This window comes from Capricornis sumatraensis, chromosome 19 (assembly GCF_032405125.1).
Source record: "Capricornis sumatraensis isolate serow.1 chromosome 19, serow.2, whole genome shotgun sequence".
Classification (NCBI taxonomy): Eukaryota; Metazoa; Chordata; class Mammalia; order Artiodactyla; family Bovidae; genus Capricornis; species Capricornis sumatraensis.
Window position 1 is genome coordinate 75,289,583 of NC_091087.1, and position 21,770 is coordinate 75,311,352.

General features: G+C 52.0%; 1 protein-coding gene across 1 annotated transcript in view; it reads right to left on the minus strand.

Moving 5' to 3' along the window:
• The window catches only part of PPP1R13B (protein phosphatase 1 regulatory subunit 13B), a 73,595-nt gene that overhangs the window by 3,868 nt on the left and 47,957 nt on the right, over window positions 1–21,770 (minus strand). Inside the window, exons 5-12 of the mRNA XM_068991089.1 lie at window positions 15,397–15,498; window positions 12,978–13,152; window positions 11,729–11,925; window positions 9,709–9,849; window positions 6,367–6,547; window positions 2,892–3,061; window positions 2,037–2,538; window positions 296–1,035 (exon numbers count right to left, since the gene is read on the minus strand). Of these exons, the coding sequence (XP_068847190.1) occupies window positions 296–1,035; window positions 2,037–2,538; window positions 2,892–3,061; window positions 6,367–6,547; window positions 9,709–9,849; window positions 11,729–11,925; window positions 12,978–13,152; window positions 15,397–15,498 (2,208 nt within the window). The remainder of the gene's footprint in view (window positions 1–295; window positions 1,036–2,036; window positions 2,539–2,891; window positions 3,062–6,366; window positions 6,548–9,708; window positions 9,850–11,728; window positions 11,926–12,977; window positions 13,153–15,396; window positions 15,499–21,770) is intronic.

The window sequence follows — 21,770 nt, forward strand, 5'->3', positions numbered from 1 at the left end:
AGCGAGGGGGACCTCAGAGCTGAACTGCCCCTGCCCTGCCAAAGGGCTCAGGGCAAGAGGCTCCCACCTCCCTCTGCTCCTTCAGCACCGCTCTCCCCCCAGTGCTCTTGTCTAGAAGGGTCTCCTCCCCTAGCTGCCTGCCCTGATCCCAGCGACGCCCCCCTTCCTCAGGAACCCTTGGGCCCCCAGGGCGAGGCTGGCTCCACTGCCCGGCACCACCCGACCCAGGTGTGTCCCCGACCAGCTCTGGTTGGCTGGCCAGGAAGCCGGTGCCCTGGTCTAGGGCGACACCCACCGTAGAGGCCGAGGACAGTGGCACAGCTGGGGGCGCCTGCTCCTCCCCTGGAGAGGGGGCCTCAGCCCCAGGGCTGGGGACCTGCTCGGTGGACGGGGCTGTGGCCACGTTGTTGTTGTCATCCTCGGCCGGCTCAGCCATCTGGCGGGTGTTCGGAGGACAGAGCAGGCCCTCGGGTTCAGGGGAAGGGAGCCGGTTGTCGTTGGCGTCGGAGGCTGGGGGGGGCTCTACGGGGGGCGGGGCGGGGCCGGCCTCGCCCAGGTTCCCGTTGGCAGTGGCGTTCCCATTGTCCACATCAGCCAAGGAGCCCAGGAAGTCCTGCGAGGGGCTGGGCTGGTAGAAGGGGGCGCCCTCCATGCCGCCAGCCAGCGTGTTGAAGCGCTGGTACAGCAGCTTCTGGATGTTGGGCCCAGCAGGACCCTCGGGCTCTGTGATGGAGCTGCGCTTCTTCAGGGGCCGCGGCGCGTTGGCCAGCTTCCTGCGCAGGGCCTCCAGGTCGGCGTCGCTCTGGTAGCGCAGCGGCGAGTGCACGATGGGCGTCAGCTTGGTGGGGCTGAGCGGCCGCGGCAGGCTCTCCACCGCCCCATCCCCAGGCGGCGCAGGGCTTTCGGGCTCTGGCTCCTTCTCGGTGCTCTCCCCGGAAGGCGGGGGCTGCGCGGCACCCGGGGCCAGCGAGCCGTGGAGGAAGGGCAGCGGGGACGGGGACGTGGAGCCCGACGGCAGAACCGGCTTCCCATATACTGGGGAGACAAGCCCAGCGCTCAGAGGCTGCAGGAAAGCCACGGGAACCCGCCAACTCCTCCCTGGGGAGGGGGACTCTACTTGATTGGTGTGTAAGGAATCAGGGCTTTTTCAGATGCAAAAAAGAAAAAGGCTGCGAAGTGGCCTACCGACTGTAAAGAGGCACTCGCTGTTTGCTAGCCGAGGAGAACCACGTGGCCCTGGGGCTACGCCACATGGTGAAGACCACAGGCCGCCTCAGGAAGAAGGGCCCCGGTGGCCCTGGTGCTCCTTGCCCCCAAGGCCAGAGCCTGCTGCAGGTCAGGGCTGGCATGTCCACCTGGGGCCCCCTGGGCCCCTGTGGGGAGCCTGGAGAGTCTCAAACTAGATTCTAGAAGCTGCAGCCCACAGGGGAGAACTCTGAGGAGACCCCAGACTTCCCTGAGGCCCAGATCCTGCCGCCCAGGAGGAACCACCATCAGCCTCCACACGTGGGAGCCGAGCTCTGTTCTCACACCTGCCTCCCCAGGAGACCAGGGCGGACTTCCCTGCACCCAAACCAGAGCTCTACGTCCCTGTGGGCTCTGTGAGAGGACCCCAAAGCAGCAAAACCCTTCCCTCATATCACCCCAGGGGCCTGGTTTGGCGACTGCTAGGGGGCCAGGGTATCAGGTCCAGGCAGACCCCCACGACGCCAGCTCCTAGGTAAGTCCTGCACAAGTCACTACAAAGCAGGAGAAAAAAAGAGAGCAAATTCCGAGATGTCAGCCTTCTACAGCCTGGACTTCCGGAGTAACGTGGGCAGGTGGGCACTCAGACGGGAAGTCAGGGAGCTGAGGTCTACCGGCAGAACCGCTCTGTGAATGTCAGCTTTATCCCCGCTCACACAGACGCCCACAGCCACATGTCACTAGGAATCAAGTCTAACCCTAAACAGCCTATGGCCCAGAACTCAGGGTACAGACTGGCATTTTCTGAAATAGGATTTCCCAGCCCCAGGAGGAGTACACGCCCAGCATACCTGCTTTAACCGACTTATTCACGGTGCTGTGCGCTGCTGGCTGGTAATTCTTAGGTGGTGTGGCTTGCTGAAGGTACATGGAGTATATGGAACTTGAATTCACCGTCTGGGGTCCTTTCCTGGGGGACTGTGGCCTCGACCCTTTATCAGCCAGGAAGGGCCTAATGGCCACAGTCAGCGGGAGTTCGGGTTTGCCATCTCCGGCTGGAAACGCAGGCAGCCCTGCAGGCGGGTATGTGGGACTTGGGGGCACAGAAATCCTCTGCTGAATCTGCTGCGAGGAGCCCGGCTGGTGCGGGCCGCCCGCAGGGGGCAGCGGGGCGGGCTTCTGCCGACCGGGAAGGCCTGCGCTGGGCCTGGGCAAGCTGCCCTCCTTCCTCCTCTCCAGGGAGTTGGTCGAGCCCGGGCCCACAGGGGCAGGACTTGGGTACGTCCCATAGCTTGGGGGCAGCGGCTTGCTTACACCAGGCAGAGGGGGCGGCACTTTGCCGGTCTCCATGCCCTAAATCAACATATGAGAGAGGAGCACAGAGTCAGCTTCTGACAAGCTCAGCATGTTTCCACCCCTGGTCACAGGAGTACAGAGTAGGACTGTCCTTCCAAGGGGCCCGTGAGCAGGTGCGGCACGCCGAGGGGGTCGCACAGCAGGGGGACAACCCTGACCACAGGCCTCCCACGCACGCCCAGCCCACGTGCTCAGGGCCGTGAACTCCTTCAGACTTGGGTATGACGTGGACACTAACAGGATTAGTTTGCCTCATGACACCTCCTACCCCTTAGATGAAGACGAAGGCTGAAGAGGGGTGTGGTCAGCTACAGGCTTGTTTGTGTTCTGGACAAAGACGGATGACCTACCAGCTTCTCCGGAGCACTCAGGGCTGACAGGGGCATGGGCTGGCTCGAGACGGGCCCCTGCTTGAGCGGCCCCTCACCACTCGTGTCCTTCCAGTCCACGCCGGCGATCTGCGGTGGTCTCACCGAAGAGCTAGAATTCTGTTTTAAGGTTGGCCAGTTTCCATCATTGACTTGAAAAGAACACAGAATTTAAGCAAAATTTTTCTTGAAATTAACTGAACCAATGTAAGAATAACCCTCTGCCAGAAGCAAAAAAATCACCTCTGAGACAGCACGCTCTGATGGAGCCACACGGGCAGCCGCAGAGACTGCCAAGGGGCCTCGCCAGCACCCACGGGGCTCTCAGGTGCGCAGAGACTCATCGACCAAGCACACAGATGTGCCAGCCCCGGCGAGGGGCCGGGGGGCTGGAGAGACATTCTCAGCTCCCATCGAAATACAAGTTAAACCCATTACATCAACACCAACAAGCAAAACAAGCGTTGGCACAGGGCTTTCAAACACTATTTACAAATATAGTTACACACAGCAATAAAAAAGATTTATCTTTTGACTTCCTAACAGGTTTGACTTGTACTGCTTCTGGGATTAGAAGAAAAATTTGGCTTTAGTCTGTTAGAAATTTCCATCCTCTGAAAATAATTCATGCTCACAGGAGAGCGGTACAGTTCCCAGTGATTGGCGTAGCAGGCCATCAATCCACTGCAGTGATGAGAAAGCCAGTGAGCCCAGGTTCTCAGGAAAGCCACCGAAAAGGCACACCGTTCAACAGCGTTTTCCAAACTGAGAAAGGCTGAGAAAGGCTGCAGAGCCTGGTGGCACAGGCTGGCTCTCAGGGAGGAAGGGTCAGGCCTCTCTGCAGTGGCAGGGGCTGGACTGGAGGGGAAAAGGGATGCCTGGGGCACTGTCCAGACCCTCCTGCCGCCTGCCAGCACAGTGGGGGTGGCTGAGGGGCGGCTGGGCAGCCCCCCTCCCAGACAGCTGCTCTCCTGCAGCTCACACCGCCCCTGGTGAGAGGGAGGCCTCGCGCGTCCTGGAGAGGGCCAGAGGGCGCCGGGCAGCGGCCCCTCCGAGGCAGAGCCTGCCTGTGGCTGCAGCACTGCGCGCCCGCTGCCTCCCTGCTCAGCCCAGCCAAGCTCCCAGCCCTGGCGAGCACTCCCAGGCCTCAGGCCAAGCCACCACTTTGCTCGCTGTGGGCCATGCCGCTCCCCGTCTGGAGGTGTGTGCACTCTCACGCCCCTTGGTGCTCTCAGGCTGGGCCGTGTGGGCCACAGACGCGCAGTCTCACCAAGGATGCACTGAGAGCAGACCCCAGGCTAAAGGGCAACAAACAGAGCTGACGCAGGAGAGGCGGCTGGCCTCGCTAAAGGTCTCAGGAAACGTGGCTGCCAGCAGCTCCGGAGATGGCAGACCCACAGGAGAGTTCGTGGAAATCAGGCACAAAGGCACTGGAGAGGGACTAGGACTTCTCTTTCTTCAGGATGAGGCAGAAGATAAAGAAGACCCATTCATTCTTGTTAGCAACGGTCAACCATCTGAAAGTGTGATGGGAGATTCCTGCATGAAGCAAGAACTCAAAGCCTCATAATGAACTCAGAAAATCATCTTCATTCTGTAAAAACAGAACCAGAACAGCCCCTCTGGGCTGACACCTGTCAGGCCCCTCCTGAGGAGGTCTGGGTTCCCGCCCAGCCTAGACGCCACTCCTGCCCGGGAGGTGGTGATTGGGTCTGAGCGGGGAGCAGCCTTTGTCAGTTTGGAAGAACTGCAGATTTGGCAGCGTCACCAGAGCTCCCCAGCGGGCCTGCCGGCCAACATACGCTTTGCAAATGGGCTCGCGGGGCGCTGCGATGGGCCGCGGCCAGGCCCGGCGTCAAGGTCCGACACTGTCCACAGACGGGTCGCTCTGGGTTGACCATGGCCATCTGTACGACACGGAACCAGAAGGACAGCCGAGGGCACGTTAGAGTATCCTGGGAGCCTTCTCACTGAGGCTCTCCGCCCGGGCTGTGGGCTGGCATGGGGCCCTTGCGCCCACTCACCCTGCAGCACAGAGGGGGCAGGGCTGCAGCCGAACCCTGGGGACACGGCCTCCCAGCCCCTGTGAGGGGCTCCTCCTGGCGGCTCTGGCCAGGCAGACCAGCACATGCCCATGAAGAGAAGGGAACTGCGAGCCACCAGCAGCTCGGGCGGGCTGGCAGCGTTTAAACTGAGCAGGACCTGGCTGTGCTAATTACCTGCCACTGGACCCGATGATCATCTACCCTCACCATCGGGTGGGTCAAACGATAAACAAACAGCTTCTCAATAAAAGCTGCAACTCAAGTTTCATGCAGATTACGTGTGCCATGTGGCTTCTGAGACACGGCCATGAAGGGACCTGTGCCAGGGCATGTGGCCCAGGAAGGCTGGGGACGCCTCATCCCGCCGGGGTCAGGGCGACCCCCAAGCCCTCCAGCGGCGCGGCCACTCAGACCAGGTGCCAGGCAAGCGACCGCCACCCGTGAAGCCCCCAGAATGGAGGCCCGGCCTGCCGGCGGTCCTGCTGTGGCAAGTGACGAGCGGCAGCTGCACCTGCGCTCCATGACCCCCGTGACGGGCAGCCCCTGCCGTGACGTCTCCCTACCCGGCACCGGATGCATCAGGGTCAAACGTGGCATTCTGAATGTGCTGTTTTCCTCTGAGAAAGGAGTGTGGCCTCTCCATGGAGACCAGGGCTGTGCTTGGCTGGGAAGCTGGGGCGCTTGCAGGGACCCCATATCCTCAGAGAGGTTATGCACCGCATGGAGCCGGAGGCCTGAGTCTGGTCACACCGCCAACTCAGGGTGGTGAGGGCCAAAGGGATGGTTTGTGGACTTTTTGATGGACGGAGCCCGTGCTGGCGGGGAAGGCAGAGCCGCTGCAGCAGTGATCCGCAACCTTGGCAGCACCAGGGACCGGTGTGTGGGAGACAGTGTTTCCACGGACCAGGAGCCAAGGGGTGGTTTCGAGATGATTCAAGTGCATTACGCTGATTGTGCACTTGTTTCTAATCTCATGCCACCGCTGATCTGACAGGAAGTCCCGGCCCATGGCCCCGAGCTTGGGGACCCCTGAGCCACAGGGCTCTGCCCCTGGGGAGGCAGCTGGGCCAGGAGGACGAGCAGCAGCCCAGCTGCAGGGAGGCGCCCTGCTGGCCACCGAGCGCCCTCAAGGGAAAGGAAACCTTGGTGGGAGAGACCCAGGTCTTAACTAAGCTGTATTTTCAGAAACCAGAGTTAAGGATGCTGAGTCCAAAAAAGGGCCCGCTCCGGTCTCAGGATTGTTGTTACCATGGTGGCGCACAGCTCCCTGAAAGCTGCCTGAGACGACGATGTGCCTCAAGGGACACTTCACCGGGGCTGGAGTGCGAGGTGGGGCCCTTCTGAGGCCTCTGCCCCCCCGGTTCTCCTCCCTGCCCCCCTGCTCTCCCTGGAAGAGGGCCAGGGCCACTCACCGGATTTGGACCTTCCGTGGGCAGCACTCGAGGCGCCGGTGAGGGACTGGGGCTTCGCCGGGTCTCCGGGCGCGGGGCAGCTGCCGGTGCTGGGCACCTGGATATACGGCCCCACTGCTGCCACCCTGCCGGGCGCGCTCAGGGGTGATTGAGGCGACGACGTGCCGTTCACGCGGCTCAGCTGCAACACGGAGAGGAAGGGTCAGGAGAACTGTCAGCCTAGTATGACGGACGGCTCAGACCCGAGCCACACGTAGGAAGCTCCACCAGCCTGGGAGCCCAGTGCCTAGGAACGGTGAGACCTCCGGAAAGGGCCCTGGCCCAGCCCTGTATGGGTGATGCCCTGATAACACCGACCTGGGTGGGAGTGGTAAAGACCAGGAGCTGAGTGGAGACACCTGGGCGGGCAGAGAGGCATCGTCCGAGCCTGAGCTCTGGGCCCGGCCTCTCCCACTCAGTCACTGTGCTACCTCGGGCAAGTGACTGACTGTTTCCGAGCCCCTGCGGCCCTGTCTGAAAAGCTGGGGGTAGGGCTGTCACAAGGACTGAAGGAGATGCATGGGACACAGTGACAGGGTCTGGACGGGCAAGACTCTGAGCAGCTCCCTGAGGCTGTTCTGCCCTTCTCAGCAAGGACACTGGTCTCGTGACACTGCCCCACCACAAAAGCGTGCCAACCAGAGATCTGACGGGAGACACGGACCCTCAGAGTTCCCCAGACAGGCTCGAGGTGAGACACCCATGCCTTTCCTCCAGCTGCTCGCAGAAGCCCGCATGCGTGAGCACTGGTCCCCTGGAGAAACGGTCCACAAGATGAAAAGCACCCTTTATCTCTGTTGCTGCGTGTGGGCCTTCACTCGTGGCATGCGGGCCCAGTTCCCTGACCAGGATCGGACCGGGGCCCCCTGCACGGGAGCGTGGAGCCCTAACGCTGGGCCACCAGGGAAGTCCCAGGGTCCATGATTCTGACAGCTGCTCAAAGGTGCCAGAAACCTTTGGGCTGGAGACACATCTCTGCAGGAGCACCAGCCTCTTCAGGGAGATGCCCTGATGTATCGGGTTCAATAAGCAGTAAAGTCTGTATAGCCATTTTGGATGGTTAATTTTACCCATCAACATGGCGCGGCTGTGGTGGTATTTTTAACATTTAAATCAACAGACTGTGAGTAAAGCAGATTGCCCTCCATAATGTGGCCGGGACGGCCCATCAGTTGAAGGCCCTAGAGGAAAAGACTGAGGCTCTTGGAAGCAGAGGGAGTTTTGTGGGCAGACAGCCTCAGACCCAGGCTGCAGCACCAGCAACTCCCTGGGTTCTTCAGGCCGTAGGCCAGCTGCCCAGAGCTGGGGGGTGCCAGTCTCCACACCCGCATCAACAACTCCTTACAATGAGGTGACTGACTGATCGATCTCCACACAGGCTGCACAGAGGACTGACCCACCATCACTAAGACTGAAATGTAAGCAAGTGTGGAGCAAGGGCACGCCTCCTCTCCCATGGTCTCTGGGAGAAAAGGGAACCATTCTCTGAAATCAGGGCGTTACAGAGAACCACTGACCTCTAGGCACCCTGGTTAAAAGAAAACAGTGCAGCTTTGTAGCCAAGAGCCTCTGCAGCTGAGAACACTGAGCTGAGGCCCCTGACACCTGTCCTCCTCTGGGCTGTCTCCCCCACCCCACCAGGGGAGCCCCTGACGCCCAGCCCTCGCCTCCTGAGCCGCCCCAACGGTGCTGGTCCACTGCGAGAGCAGCACGCACTGAGGACGAGGGACCCCTGGGGCACTGTCCCAGCTGCCGGGCCGCCCGCTCCCCTTCCACTGCTGAGGGGCGGGGCCAGTCAGCTCTGCACTGAGGCCCTGCTCCCCCGGAGCCCGGAGCACCGCTGGGGGAACGTGGGGCCAGCCAGACGCCCCACACAGCAGTGCCCATCCCCCCACACGTTCCCTGTGATACAGACACTCATGACGTGCTGGAGTAACATCAAGACTCGGGGAGCTCTACTGACAACAGGGCTGGAAAACGGGAACACGGGCCCCGGGATATAGAGAACCACCAGAAGTTACACAAGGAATGAAGGGCTGACCGGAAATACACCCACGTTACAGTTAAACAGGAAAAGACTGGCCACAGAGCAGTGTAAATGATGTAAGTGAAAGTGAAAGTGGCTCAGTCGTGTCCGGCTCTGCGACCCCATGGACTATACCATCCACGGGATGCTCCAGGCCAGAACACTGGAGTGGGTAGCCTTTGCCTTCTCCAGGGGATCTTCCTGACCCAGGGATCGAACCCAGGTCTCCCGCATTGCAGGCGGGTTCTTTACCAGCTGAGCCACAAGGGAAGCCCAGTAATACTGGAGTGGGTAGCCTGTCCCTTCTCCAGCGGATCCTCCCAACCCAGAAATCGAACCAGGGTCTCCTGCATTGCAGGCGATTCTTTACCAACTGAGCTATAATGTAATTCCTACAATTCCATTTTCAATTAAACATTGAATACTTTTCTGTCTGTATTAAGCAAAAGACTGGAACCACTAACAAGTATCATCCCTGGAGAATGAGGAGGCCAGCATGCTGTCCAAGCCTCCCTAAACATTTCTGTTCTGTTCAGGGGGCTTCCCAGGGGGCGCTGGCGGTGAAGAACCCGCCTGCCAATGCAGGAGACGTGAGAGACACAGGTTCGACCCCTGGGTTGGGAAGATTCCCTGGAGGAGGGCACGGCAACCCACTGCAGTATTCTTGCCTGGACAATCCCATGGACAGATGAGCCTGGTGGGCTATAGTCCACAGGGCTGTAAAGAGTCAGACATGACTGAAGCGACATAGCACATACTGTTTTAACTTTCTTCCAGTGAGTATTCATTACCTTTGAAAGTCAAAATACTAAATAAACATTTTTAAAAAGCACTAACCCCTTATACAGCACTTTGCTCAAGAGTTTACAAAGCCCTTCCACATGGGTTACCTCTAAGAACCTTACAGCGGCCCTCAGCTCACAGTAAGTGCATCAGGCACAAAAGGTCAAGGACTCCATGGGCACAGCCTGAACCGCGACTCCAGGGCCCAGGGCTCGCCAGCGGAGAGAGACAGAGCCGCCTGGGGAGGGTGCACGGTGAGCAACAGCAGTCTGGGGTGCAGACGGGTTGGCCTGATCCCACACTCCAGGAAACAACTGTGTCTTTGGGAACAAGAACTTACTTCTACTGCCATTTTTTATGGTTTACGGCCAATTCGTGTTCTATCAGCTATGGCAGTGGTGGGCAGCAGGATGGCCTTACAGCAAAGATGTACACTCTGAGGACGAACCATTTTCAGTGTTTTATCTCACAGAAATACTTTCTTTTCCACATGCCTGAAGCTTCTTCCCGTAAAGGCGCTCCCGCAGTTCGCTGATCCGCTTGTCCATCATGGCCACCTCCATGTTGCGCTTGTTCAGGAGTTCCTTCTGCTGCTGCAGCTTTGAGTTCTGCTCCTGGTTGAGCTGGTTACGAATCTGTAGAACAGAAAATACAATGCTTATGACTTGTATTCATTAAAAGGTCAAATTCTCATTGTTAGGGGGATTAAAAAAAGAAGAAAAAAAGCAACATTTGGTTCTTATGTGTATTTACATACAGGCATCATCCCAGGTGCTAAATATTTTACAGGTACAGCATGGATGAAGCCGGAACGTACTTCTTACGGAACAAAAAAAGAGCAGACATCTGCAAATGTGTCTTCCGAGCGTACAGAGGACTAGCGCCTGTAATGACAGTGGGAAAGAAGCCTATGGTCCTGGGGAGCTGGGGTGGGAGGCCCGTCCTGGACACACCAAGGGACCTGGGGAGAGGCGTCTGGTTCTGCCCCACGCAGGAGACCCATGGACAGTCCGAACACCAAACTGAATGTTCCTGTATCATTTTTTTTAAATTGCTGCACACAAACTCTAACTGTGGCATGTGGGATATAGTTCCCTAACCAGGGATCGAACCCAGGCCCTCTGCACTGGGAGCTTGGAGTCTTAGCCACTGGCCCACCAAGGAAGTCCCTTTTATGTTGTTTTAATGGGTTAGCCAGAACTTTAAAAATGTGAAGCAGAGAACAGAAAGCGTCACAGTGCACTGTGCACGGGAGGTGAATGCGCGCTGCCACGTCAAACTCTTTCAGACGCACACAGGTGCCCGCACACACACACCGGCACCAAACAGGAGGCGACGTGTGCTTTTTAAGTCTGACTGCAGTCAAAGAGCTGGAAATGCATGTAAATAAATACAACACACTCATCACATTTCACCAAAACAATTCTTAAAAACTGCACTTTTTAACAATTGCTTAAAAACAGAAAAAGTAATAAATTCTTATAATACTTTATTTCATGCCATTTTAATATGGTAATATTTATATTACAGAACTTAAAGGCAGCCATCAGCCGGTTTACTCCCTGTGACTGAAAATCCCCATTTCGTAAAGTGATAGAATCCTTTTTCTGGCAAGTGCTAACAGAAGCACAAAGCTTGCTTCTGGCTGTCCAAACCACCTGCAGCACAGCTCCTGAGGGCCGCTGACGACTGTCCTCCCGAGATCCACCCTGGTCCCGTGTGACTGACCAGTCAGGGGGCTGGGCCTTCACGCTGGGGTTGTGGGAGGGAGAGAAAGCATAGCGGCCGAGGACACAGCAGCAAGGCAGCCCCCCCCACCGCGCCCCCCGTGAGTGGAGTCTACCAGCTCTCTGCTCTGGGGCTTCCAGTCTCCAGGACGGGGAGACAGGCCCGTCTGCAGTGTTAAAGCAGCCCAAGCTGACAAACACAAGGATTCAACAACAGGGATCTATCTTGTCAAAATACAGTTTATACAAAGGCCTTAGGTATTATCTGAAGCTTAGTTCTTTACCTGTTCATTATATTGCCAATTAAATTCATATCAAATTTCTGTACTAAAAACATGCTGAGTGAAAGAAGTCCCTCACAAAGAACTACAACTGCCTGATTCCATTCATACGAAATTTCCAGAACAGGCAAATCCAGAGAGACAGAAAGTAGAGTCATGGTTGCCTAAGGCTAGAGGGGTAGGGAGTTGTGGGGTGATGGCGAAGAGGCGTGGGGTTTCTTTTGCAAGTGGTGAAGATACTCTAAAATCGACTGTGGTGGTGGATACAGAACTCTGTGAAGATACTGAAAACCACTTACTTGTAAACTTTAACTGGGTGTATCATAAACTATATGAATTATAGCTCAAAGCTGTTCAAAACATTCTTTTGTACTGAATACATTTGGTGCCTACTATTAAATTAGAATTCATTCATTTTCAATTTCTGAGGTTTACAACCTACACCGGAAGGACACCCAAAATGAGGAAGTTTTAACAGAATCATTCCTCAGACTCAAGGGAGTCACCTGAAGCTCCTGGTACAGTCTTTTTAGCTCCACTGCTGCCGGTCCAGTCAGCTTGCCATTGTAAGGCTGGAACCCGTTCAGTTTTCCCTTCTTTAAATCTTCCAGTTGTTGACTGAGTTGATCAACTCTTAAAATCGCAGTCTGTACCTCCTGTTTCTTTTCCTGGAACATGGCACTGAACCTTTCTATTTCAGCAGCTGTAATTTCCATCAGTAAAGAAAAAAACATAATTAGTTGACTGAGTTTTCCATGGTATTTTGCTCTTTTTTGGGTGACATTTCTTCATTCCTATACCTTTAACTCAGCTCTGACATCATCCTTGGAGAGAAACCTGCAAGGTGCACAACCTGAAGCATATCTCAACAAGTCTGTGGAGCACGCGGCTACTCAGAAGACAGTCGTGTGCACTAATTATTGAATATTTTAATTTTGGAGAAATCCCTTATTTCATTGGCTGTGCTGGGTCTTAACTATGGCGTGTGGGATCTAGTTCTCTGACTAGGGCTTGAACCCAGGCTTCCTGCATTGGGAGCAAGGAGTCTCAGCCACTGGACCACCAGGGAATGTTTAAAAACCTGAATGTCTTTAAATTAGGGCAATTGTCCCAAAGCTACTTTGGTCAAGCCACTTGGGAAGCTCAATGCACCGAAGATACCACTCTGTGAGGGCAGGCCCACCCAAATCTATCTTGCTCATCACTGTAACATGAAGCAGGCACCGGGCTTCCCTGGTAGCTCAGAGTTCAGTTCCTGGGTTGGGAAGGTCCCCTGGAGAAGGGCACTGCAGTATTCTCGCCTGGAGAATCCCATGGAGTCGCAAAGTGTCCGACATGACTGAGCGACTGACACTACTCCTGCTAAAGCGGGCGCTAACTGAACGGAACAGTAAGCTGACAATCCATGCGCACACACACTGAGCATTTGTGTGCTCAGCCTGACACACAGATAAAGCTGGCTGTTCAGTTAACACAGAACCTCCCTCGTGAGTTGAGTCTTTAGAGGACCCGAGTCTTAAGCCAAAGGGTGGCTGCAAGCGAGGTAACAGACGGGGTCTCCCTAAAACACTACTAAGGTCTTCTAAGATCCCCTCATCTCACCACGCATCCCGGCAGCTGCAGATGGCAGAGCAGAGCTCCAGTGCTTCCCTAGAGCGAGCTCTGGCATCAGCTTATGGCTGAGGCGCCTGGAAGCAGCCTGTCTCCCCAGGCCTGCGCCCAGGGAGCGTGGGCACCCTGGGCCACGGCACGTACACAGATTGCCATTCATGATCTTGCTGTAGTCCACTTGTCCCCTCATGGCACGGATCTTCTTCAGCTTATTTTCCTGGGCTTCAACTCGCTCTTTCAGTTTCTGAAGCTTTTCATTTTCAGAAACAGACTGCTGCTGACGGCGCTCCTGCTGCTTCAGGAAATGTAAACGCTGTTCCTACCGAGAGAGCAGAATAGCTAGCTTTGAAAATCGAAATGCACAGTCACTTCTGTACACTAAAAACAGTTTAAGCGGAATCCACAGGATCTCCTGTCTTCATGAATATTAGAGAAATGCTGGACACCCCCTCATTGCCATCCTGTGTGTGAAGCCCAGCAGCCCAAACTTCCTGCTGTTGGTACAGGTTTCCTGCGCCTACAAAGCAGCTTCCACAGGTCCCTTGTTTAACCTCCTAAAGGAAATGAGCACTGACCAGCAGATTTTATACTGAAAAGAGAGAAGGTGATTAGTAAGGAGATGAACCTCTAATCTGCTAAGTGGCAGGGACATTGGACGAAGTGCTTGTTTTCTTTAGGATTAGCTTCTTCAAAAGGAATCAAACATTTTCTCATCAAACAAGAACAGGACAGTCCTACAGTACAAGCATCTGTGATGCTCTGCCGTAGTTTTCCACCCGCTCATGGGAAGGCACTCCGGCAGGGTAACAGCACTACCTGTGGCGCTCTCCGTATGCATGAGCATGCCTAAGGAGAGGCTTAAATGTGACTGCAGGCACGACACGTGCAACCTAAGGAAGGGAATACGAGCTTAAATATGGAATAACCTGCATTAACTTGAGTTAATGCTGAAAATATCAATGATTCAACAGCAGTACCCCTGAATCAATATTTGGAGAGAAAAAGAAAAGCAGAATTAGGAAAGCTTATGATGACATAATACCATGTACATTTCATCTTAGAAACATTATTAACGGAATGAATATATCTTCCAGTTTACTTAGCTTTTAATTGTTCTTTATCCTTGTATTATTAAAAAATCCAATAAACTTTGCAAGACTACTTTCAAAAACAAGTCCAACTTAAACTGTTATTAACATGAATGTGGACAGTCACATGGTCATTCAATAAATGAAAATAAGCTGAACTGGACATCTGGTTACTAAAATCTCTCTACAGAGAAATCGGTAAGAACTTGGGCAGTGGCGTCTGCATGTTCTCTGTGTAGCACTGTCACGGCATTTAAGATCATTACACCAAGAATCTTTCTCAGCAGGCATGGGAGATAGGTCTGATGTTTTAGTCCATGACTAAACCATTCTTCAGAACAGCTGTAAAACCAAGCCATCAGTGTGGGGCCATCCTGGGTACAAAAGCCCTTCTGTGTCCCCCTTCTGGTTTATAGTTTATAGGAAAAGGGCTTCAGACTCCTACACCTTCCCTGAGTCCAAAAGGCAGACTCAAACAGTCACTAACCAGGGCAGTGAGGGAACACAGAAACAAAGCAGGAGCTGTCAGGAAACAGGATCCTGGCCCCTCCGCCTGCCTCCTCGCTGCCCCCGGGGATACACTTCACAACGTATCTTGAGCTCCCCTGCAGAAATTTAGGCCCCACCGGGTGGAGGCTGGTAATTCCAGGCTGAGCACAAGACTCCTGGACACTAGCCTGTTTTCTCACCACCAACCTATCAGAAGACAGTCACATACTGCAGTCTTCACCCCAAATTTTGCCTATTAAAAAAAAACACATTCCTGAGAACCATCAATGAGTTTGGAGTTTTTGAGCATGAGCCAACTGTTCTCCTTGCCCGGCCCTGCAATAAAGCTCTTTTCCAAACTCCAACATTTCCATTTTGGTTTCTTTGGCTTCACTAAGGGTAGGCAATAGTTTCAAATCGTGTCAGAGTTTCAGTGGCAAATCGAGCCCTCAGTGTTCACTGTGAGTGCCTACCATGCCCCAGACAGAGTCCTTGCAGGCTGGGGTACGGGGAAGCCACTGTCTTCGGGGCCCATGACTAGCGTCTTACGCGGGTCGCTGGCTTCCTGTAGAACACTAATGCCAACCACGCCAGCTGAGCACACACCCAGAGGAAAAAGAAGGGGGTGATGGAGAGCATCCCTCCAGAACACTAATGCCAACCACGCTGGCTGAGCACACACCCAGAGGAAAAAGAAGGGGGTGATGGAGAGCATCTTTTCTTTCCAAATTTTATCTACAAGTGGGTTAAGTTCAACCGCTTCCTGTCCTGGGGTCTGAGTGTGCAAGTCAAGGGTCAGATGCTCTTGCCTGATGCTCCCCAATGTCAAGAAGCCACAGTGGGCACCTCTTATCATAGGAGAGACCATGAGGAAGGACCCTGTTTGCCACTGTGGCAGCACAGTTCTACTTACGCGGATCGGCCATGGAATCTAAAATAATGCGGAAGGACACTCGCTGGCCATTCCCCGCTGCTTAGTAACGTACCTTGGCCACCAACATCTGCTGCTGGTTTTCAATCTGCTGTTGCTGCCGAGCTGCCATATCTTGCAGTTCTGAGAGGGTAAGTTCAACACGTGGATTCCCAACCTACAGAGAACAACACACGCTCAGAGGAATGGATGCTCGTCTGCGTCATCATTCTTCTCTAATGTCACAATGCACACACATCGAGATTTTTAAATAGGTTCCCTAGAAGTTAGGGGGCTTCCCTGGTGGCTCAGAGGTTAAAGCGCCTGCCTCCAATGTGGGAGACCCGGGTTCGATCCCTGGGTCAGGAAGATCCCCTGGAGAAGGAAATGGTAACCCACTCCAGTATTCTTGCCTGGGAAATCCCATGGACGGAGAAGCCTGGTAGGCTACAGTCCATGGGGTCACAAAGAGTCAGACACGACTGAGCAACTTCACTTCACTTCACTAGAAGTCAGAGGAACATAAGTTAGTTTACTTTCTCCTAAGAACCTCTCCTCCTGGTTGACTGCTTCTATTAAATTTATTTGAGTAAATGGGGATGCCAAATGTTTAAGAACACACAAACTAAAACATAAACGTGCAGGTGACACCTAAAGGCAAACGTCATTTCACTGCCACCGGGTCTCGAGAAGCTGAAATGCATCAAAGATCCTGAAATATAAATATCTCATTAGAACACCACCGGTATGGCCTACACTAAAGACTGACCCATGATCGACAAAGCATCATCCACATCCGCAGGAGTGGCAACTGATGGGATCTGAAAGCATGTCCCCATCCTGTTCACGACAGGGTGCATTTTTTTGTGCTCATCATGAACCTTCAGTTCAGTTCAGTCCCTCAGTCGTGTCCGACTCTTTGTGACCCCACAAATTGCAGCACGCCAGGCCTCCCTGTCCATCACCAACTCCCGGAGTTCACTCAGACTCACGTCCATCGAGTCAGTGATGCCATCCAGCCATCTCATCCTCTGTCGTCCCCTTCTCCTCCTGCCCCCAATCCCTCCCAGAATCAGAGTCTTTTCCAATGAGTCAACATTTTGCATGAGGTGGTCAAAGCACTGGAGTTTCAGCTTCAGCATCAGTCCTTCCAATGAATATTCAGGACTGATTTCCTTCAGAATGGACTGGTTGGATCTCCTCACAGTCCAAGGGACTCTCAAGAGTCTTCTCCAACACCACAGTTCAAAAGCATCAATTCTTCGGCACTCAGCCTTCTTCATAGTCCAACTCTCATATCCATACATGACCACAGGAAAAACCATAGCCTTGACTAGACAGACCTTTGCTGGCAAAGTAATGTCTCTGCTTTTGAATATGCTATCTAGGTTGGTCATAACTTTCCTTCCAAGGAGTAAGCGTTTTTTAATTTCATGGCTGCAATCACCATCTGCAGTGATTTTGGAGCCCCCAAAAATGAAGTCTGACACTGTTTCCACTGTTTCCTCATCTATTTCCCATGAAGTGATGGGACCAGATGCCATGATCTTCATTTTCTGAATGTTGAGCTTTAAGCCAACTTTTTCACTCTCCTTTTTCACTTTCATCAAGAGGCTTTTTAGCTCCTCTTCACTTTCTGCCATAAGGGTGGTGTCAACTGCATATCTGAGGTTATTGATATTTCTCCCGGCAGTCTTGATTCCAGCTTGTGCTTCTTCTAGCCCAGTGTTTCTCATGATGTACTCTGCATATAAGTTAAATAAGCAGGGTGACAATATACAGCCTTGATGTACTCCTTTCCCAATTTGTACCCAGTCTGTTGTTCCATGTCCAGTTCTAACTGTTGCTTCCTGACCTGCATATAGGTTTCTCAAGAGGCAGGTCAGGTGGTCTGGTATTCCCATCTTTTAGAATTTTCCACAGTTTCTTGTGATCCACACAGTCAAAGGCTTTGGCACAGTCAACAAAGCAGAAATAGATGTTTTTCTGGAACTCTCCTGCTTTTTCGATGATCCAGTGGATGCTGGCAATTTGATCTCTGGTTCCTCTGCCTTTTCTAAAACCAGCTTGAACATCAGGAAGTTCACGGTTCACATATTGCTGAAGCCTGGCTTGGAGAATTTTGAGCGTTACTTTACTAGCGTGAGATGAGTGCAATTGTGCGGTAGTTTGAGCATTCTTTGGCATTGCCTTTCTTTGGGATTGGAATGAAAACGGACCTTTTCCAGTCCTGTGGCCACTGCTGAGTTTTCCAAATATGCTGGCATATTGAGTGCAGCACTTTCACAGCATCATCTTTCAGGATTTGAAATAGCTCAACTGGGATTCCATCACCTCCACTAGCTTTGTTCATAGTGATGCTTCCTAAGGCCCACTTGACTTCAGATTCCAGGATGTCTGGCTCTAGGTGAGTGAGCACACCATCGTGATTATCCAGGTCGTGAAGATCTTTTTTGTACAGTTCTTCTGTCATGAACCTTGCTCTAATGTGATTACTTTCCACTTATCAACTTATTTAAGCCTTAAAATAACACTATCGGGCAGAGATAATTACAGCTCCATTCTACAGATGAGAAAAGTTCAAATAATGTGCCCCAGGTCAGTTGCATGGACAGAGAAGGATGCAGAGGGTTTGTTCCTGACCATCTCCTACCGCACCTCCTTCTAGGCTGGACGTGTGACATGCACTGTATCACACATCTTCACAACAAACCTGCGCAGGCAGATTAGCCCACACTGCAGAGGAATCCCGGGGGAAAGCCAGAGGGACATGGCTAAGGACACAGAGCTGGCAGAGGGCCAGAGCTCCGACTCCAGCCACGCCTGTCTTCCTCCGGCCTTCTCTAGCCCCGTGGCCCAGCCATGCAGGTGCACGGCCCCTCCTTGGAGCTCCACGGTCCATCTCTGGGCTCCTGTGTACTCTGGGCCTCTTGTAACTTTCCACAAGGGTACCAAGCCCTGTTCCTCTGACTCCTGTCCTCCCCAAATCAATCATATGGTGGTAAGCCCATTCTGGACTGTTAGAAAGTGGAATCAGGATTTAATTAACTGGAGCCCCCATTCTGTTTATCTAAAGTCCTGAGAAAGCAATGTGGAGCAAGTTCCTTTTCTAAACCAGATTCTGTAAACTGCCAAATTACAGAAACTTCATTTGAGATTTGTTCATTCTATAAAAATCCCCCAACTGTCACAATGCACTCAAATTTCTGCTTTAATATTAATAAAGTGTTCTAATTTCCATCTACCGAGATGTTTGCAATCACCACAGCAAGGAGTTTCTAAGCCACGGACTGGCTTCGCCGCGCTGGGTCCTGGTCGCTGTGAGCCTCCTCCAGCCCGGCGAGCGGGGCCACCGTTAGCTGACACGCGCGGGCTTCTCCTGGTGGAGCACAGGCTGCAGGTGTGCGGGCCGCAGCAGCTGCGACTCGCGAGTTCAGTTTGTCCCGTGGCCTGTGGAAGCTCCCCAACCAGGGACCGACCCATGTCCCCTGCATTGGCAGGTGGGTTCTTAATCAGGGAAGGTCAACAAAAGGTATTTTTGAAACTTTCAGAAACATATTCTCGACTAGAGAAAAATGAAGTTCCTGTAACAAATCTTTCAATTTACATTAATTTCATAATTTTACAACTTGAAGAAAAAAACCAAAAACTTAGCTCTTTGGTCTCACCTCCTCACCAAGGGCTTAAAATAACAAAAGAAGACGGAGGAGAAACTGAACGGTTGCGTATTCTGATATTTACACTGTGAACAAGATAGAGCTCTTTGTATGTGTTATGTGTGTCTCTAATTATAAAACTAAGATATATTCTATTGACATAAGTAATTCAGATATTATATCTTAGGTATATACTAATATATATTGTACTTTAATAGAAATTTTCCCTGGTGGCTCAGATGGTAAAGCGTCTGCCTACAATGTGGGAGACCCAGGTTCAATCCCTGGGTCAGGAACATCCTCTGGAAAAGGAAATGGCAACCCACTCCAGTTCTCTTGCCTGGAAAATTCCATGGACGGAGGAGCCTGGGAGGCTACAGTCCATGGGGTCACAGAGTCGGACCCAACTGAGTCACTTCACTTTCAAAACATATGTATGTCACATGGGCTAGCCCAACACAAAGCTCTTAATCTGAAGTTGAATAGAAATTTTATTGATGTAGGTATTACAGACAGAAACCTGTATAAATCTGTGTTCAGCACAGTGAATTATTTCAAAGTGAACACACCTGTGTAACTTAATTTTATTATAAATGGGTTATAAAAACACAAGCCACCATAAACTTGTAAGTCAACAGACAGGCAACATTTTATACTTTAGTAGAGATTCCCTAATTTGTTCAATGTGAAAATTTAGCAGAAGCATCTTTTCAGGGCTTTCTTTAAAAAGAAAACAAAAACCTCTGATGCAAATTTGATCCTTTTATGACAGGCCTAACAGCATGTATTCTCTCCATGTAAACTAAACCCCAGGGGAATAATTTTAAATTCTCCATATGAACTCAATTTATTCAGACAAACCTATGACCTAATTCCTCACTTATTTCTTTCCATTGCATCTAATAAGAAGAAATCAAATCCTGCTCCCTTGGGCACTTTGAGGTCCCTCATTATGGTAGTTATCTGATGAGTTCAACTCCAGGTTACAGAGAGGACAAGTCACTTCCACGACCAGTAAAATGAGTGGGAAAGTTCTCTCGGGACAGCTCGGCAGGCCCATGGAAAGGACGCAGCTCCCCAGCCTTGACGTGGTGGAGGGGTCAGGGGAACCGGAGTTATTTCTTTGTTTGAGCATTATGCATGTTTGATATCATGGTGAGTCACTTACCCTTGATATGCCAGATAGAATCCCATACACTGTGAGTAATAAAAAAGTAAAATGCAGTTGCTCTCTGGTTCCAACAAGCGAGCCTCTCTTCTGCCGAATGAGGTAAGACTCTCACATGGCAAGAAACTAGGTTACCCATCAAGTTCAACCATGAGGAATGGAACCTGCGCTCAGTCCTCTATTCTGATATTCTCGCTGGGAAATGAAACGAGCATTCTCCCAGCGCAGCGGTGAGGGCTCACACGTCATCGTGCACTCCTGTGCAAACTGCACTGTGCGGCCGTCTCCATCCCGGAAAGCCTGCGAGCAGCTCAGAAAAGCAGGACCACAGTCGGCTACCCTGGTCCACTGAGACCTGCAGGTCTGAGAGCACAAAGCGCCTCTTAAAGCCTCCTACCCCAAAGCGATGAAGCCAAATGAGAAGCCGAGCCCTCTTTACATTACTGTTCCTGACTTTACAGAAATTCCGTGTAAAAATATTATCTCATGGGCTTGAAAACAGATCCGCCAGCCCAGTCAAGCTCTGGATGACTGTGATCCTGGCCAACACCTTGATTGCAGTGTCGCAAGAGACCCTGAATCCAAGTAACCTAGCCAAGCCCTGACTTCCTGACCCCTAGAAACTTCGTAGATACTATAATGTGCTGTTTAAATATATATATATACATAAAATTTCACAACACTGTCAATAAAAATCCCATGATTTTCTAATTTTTTTTCTTAATGTTCCTAAATTTAAGATCAGCAACTTTAAAAAACTGATAAGTATATATTCCAATCCATTTCTGATACAAAACTCCAACAACATACATAATGGTAGTAAGTTAACAAAATGAAATGGCAGGCTAGTATATCAAACACACAGAGAAAGGGTTCACATTCACTTTACCTGAGGCGTAACTCACAGATCATAAGCACACCGCCTGAGGTATGCTGCTGCACTAGCCGACCACTGCGCATCACAGTCTAACCGCCACCCCAGTCAACACCGTGCTTCCATCATCCCAGAGAGCTCCCCACTGAGCTTCCCAGTCAATTCTATCCCACCCGTGGGGATGGGGGTGGGTGAGCCACGATCTCCAAGTCCTGTGTGCTCAAGAAGTTCCGTGGACAGGGTCACTTCCTTGAGTCTGGCTTGCTTCCTTTCCTGCAGCGTTTAGAGACCCATCCATGCTGTTACCTGCACCAGGAATCCGTTCTTTTCTGTTGCAAGTAGCACTCACTTGTATAAGCAGTTTTATTTTCCCGCTCATCTGCTGATGAGCATTCAGGTCGTTTCCACTCCTTAGCTATGAGGAATAAAGCCATCTTGAACATTCATGCACCAGTATTTATGTGGACAAATGTTCTGGCTTCTCTTGGGTAACTGATGTCAAGAAGTGAAGCTGGGGACTGAGCGTTGTGTGGTTAAGTGCTCGTTTCACTTACACAAACTGACAAACTGTTCTCCAAAGTGAAGCATCATTTTACACTCTCCCAGCAATATACAAAGTTCTAGCTTCACCTCATCCTTGCTGACATTTGGTGTTGTCAGGGTTTATATTTTAATTATCCTCTTTTTAAAATAAAATGTTAACCTCTTGATGAAGAAAGAATCTCATATAATGGTATTTTATTTTGATAAGA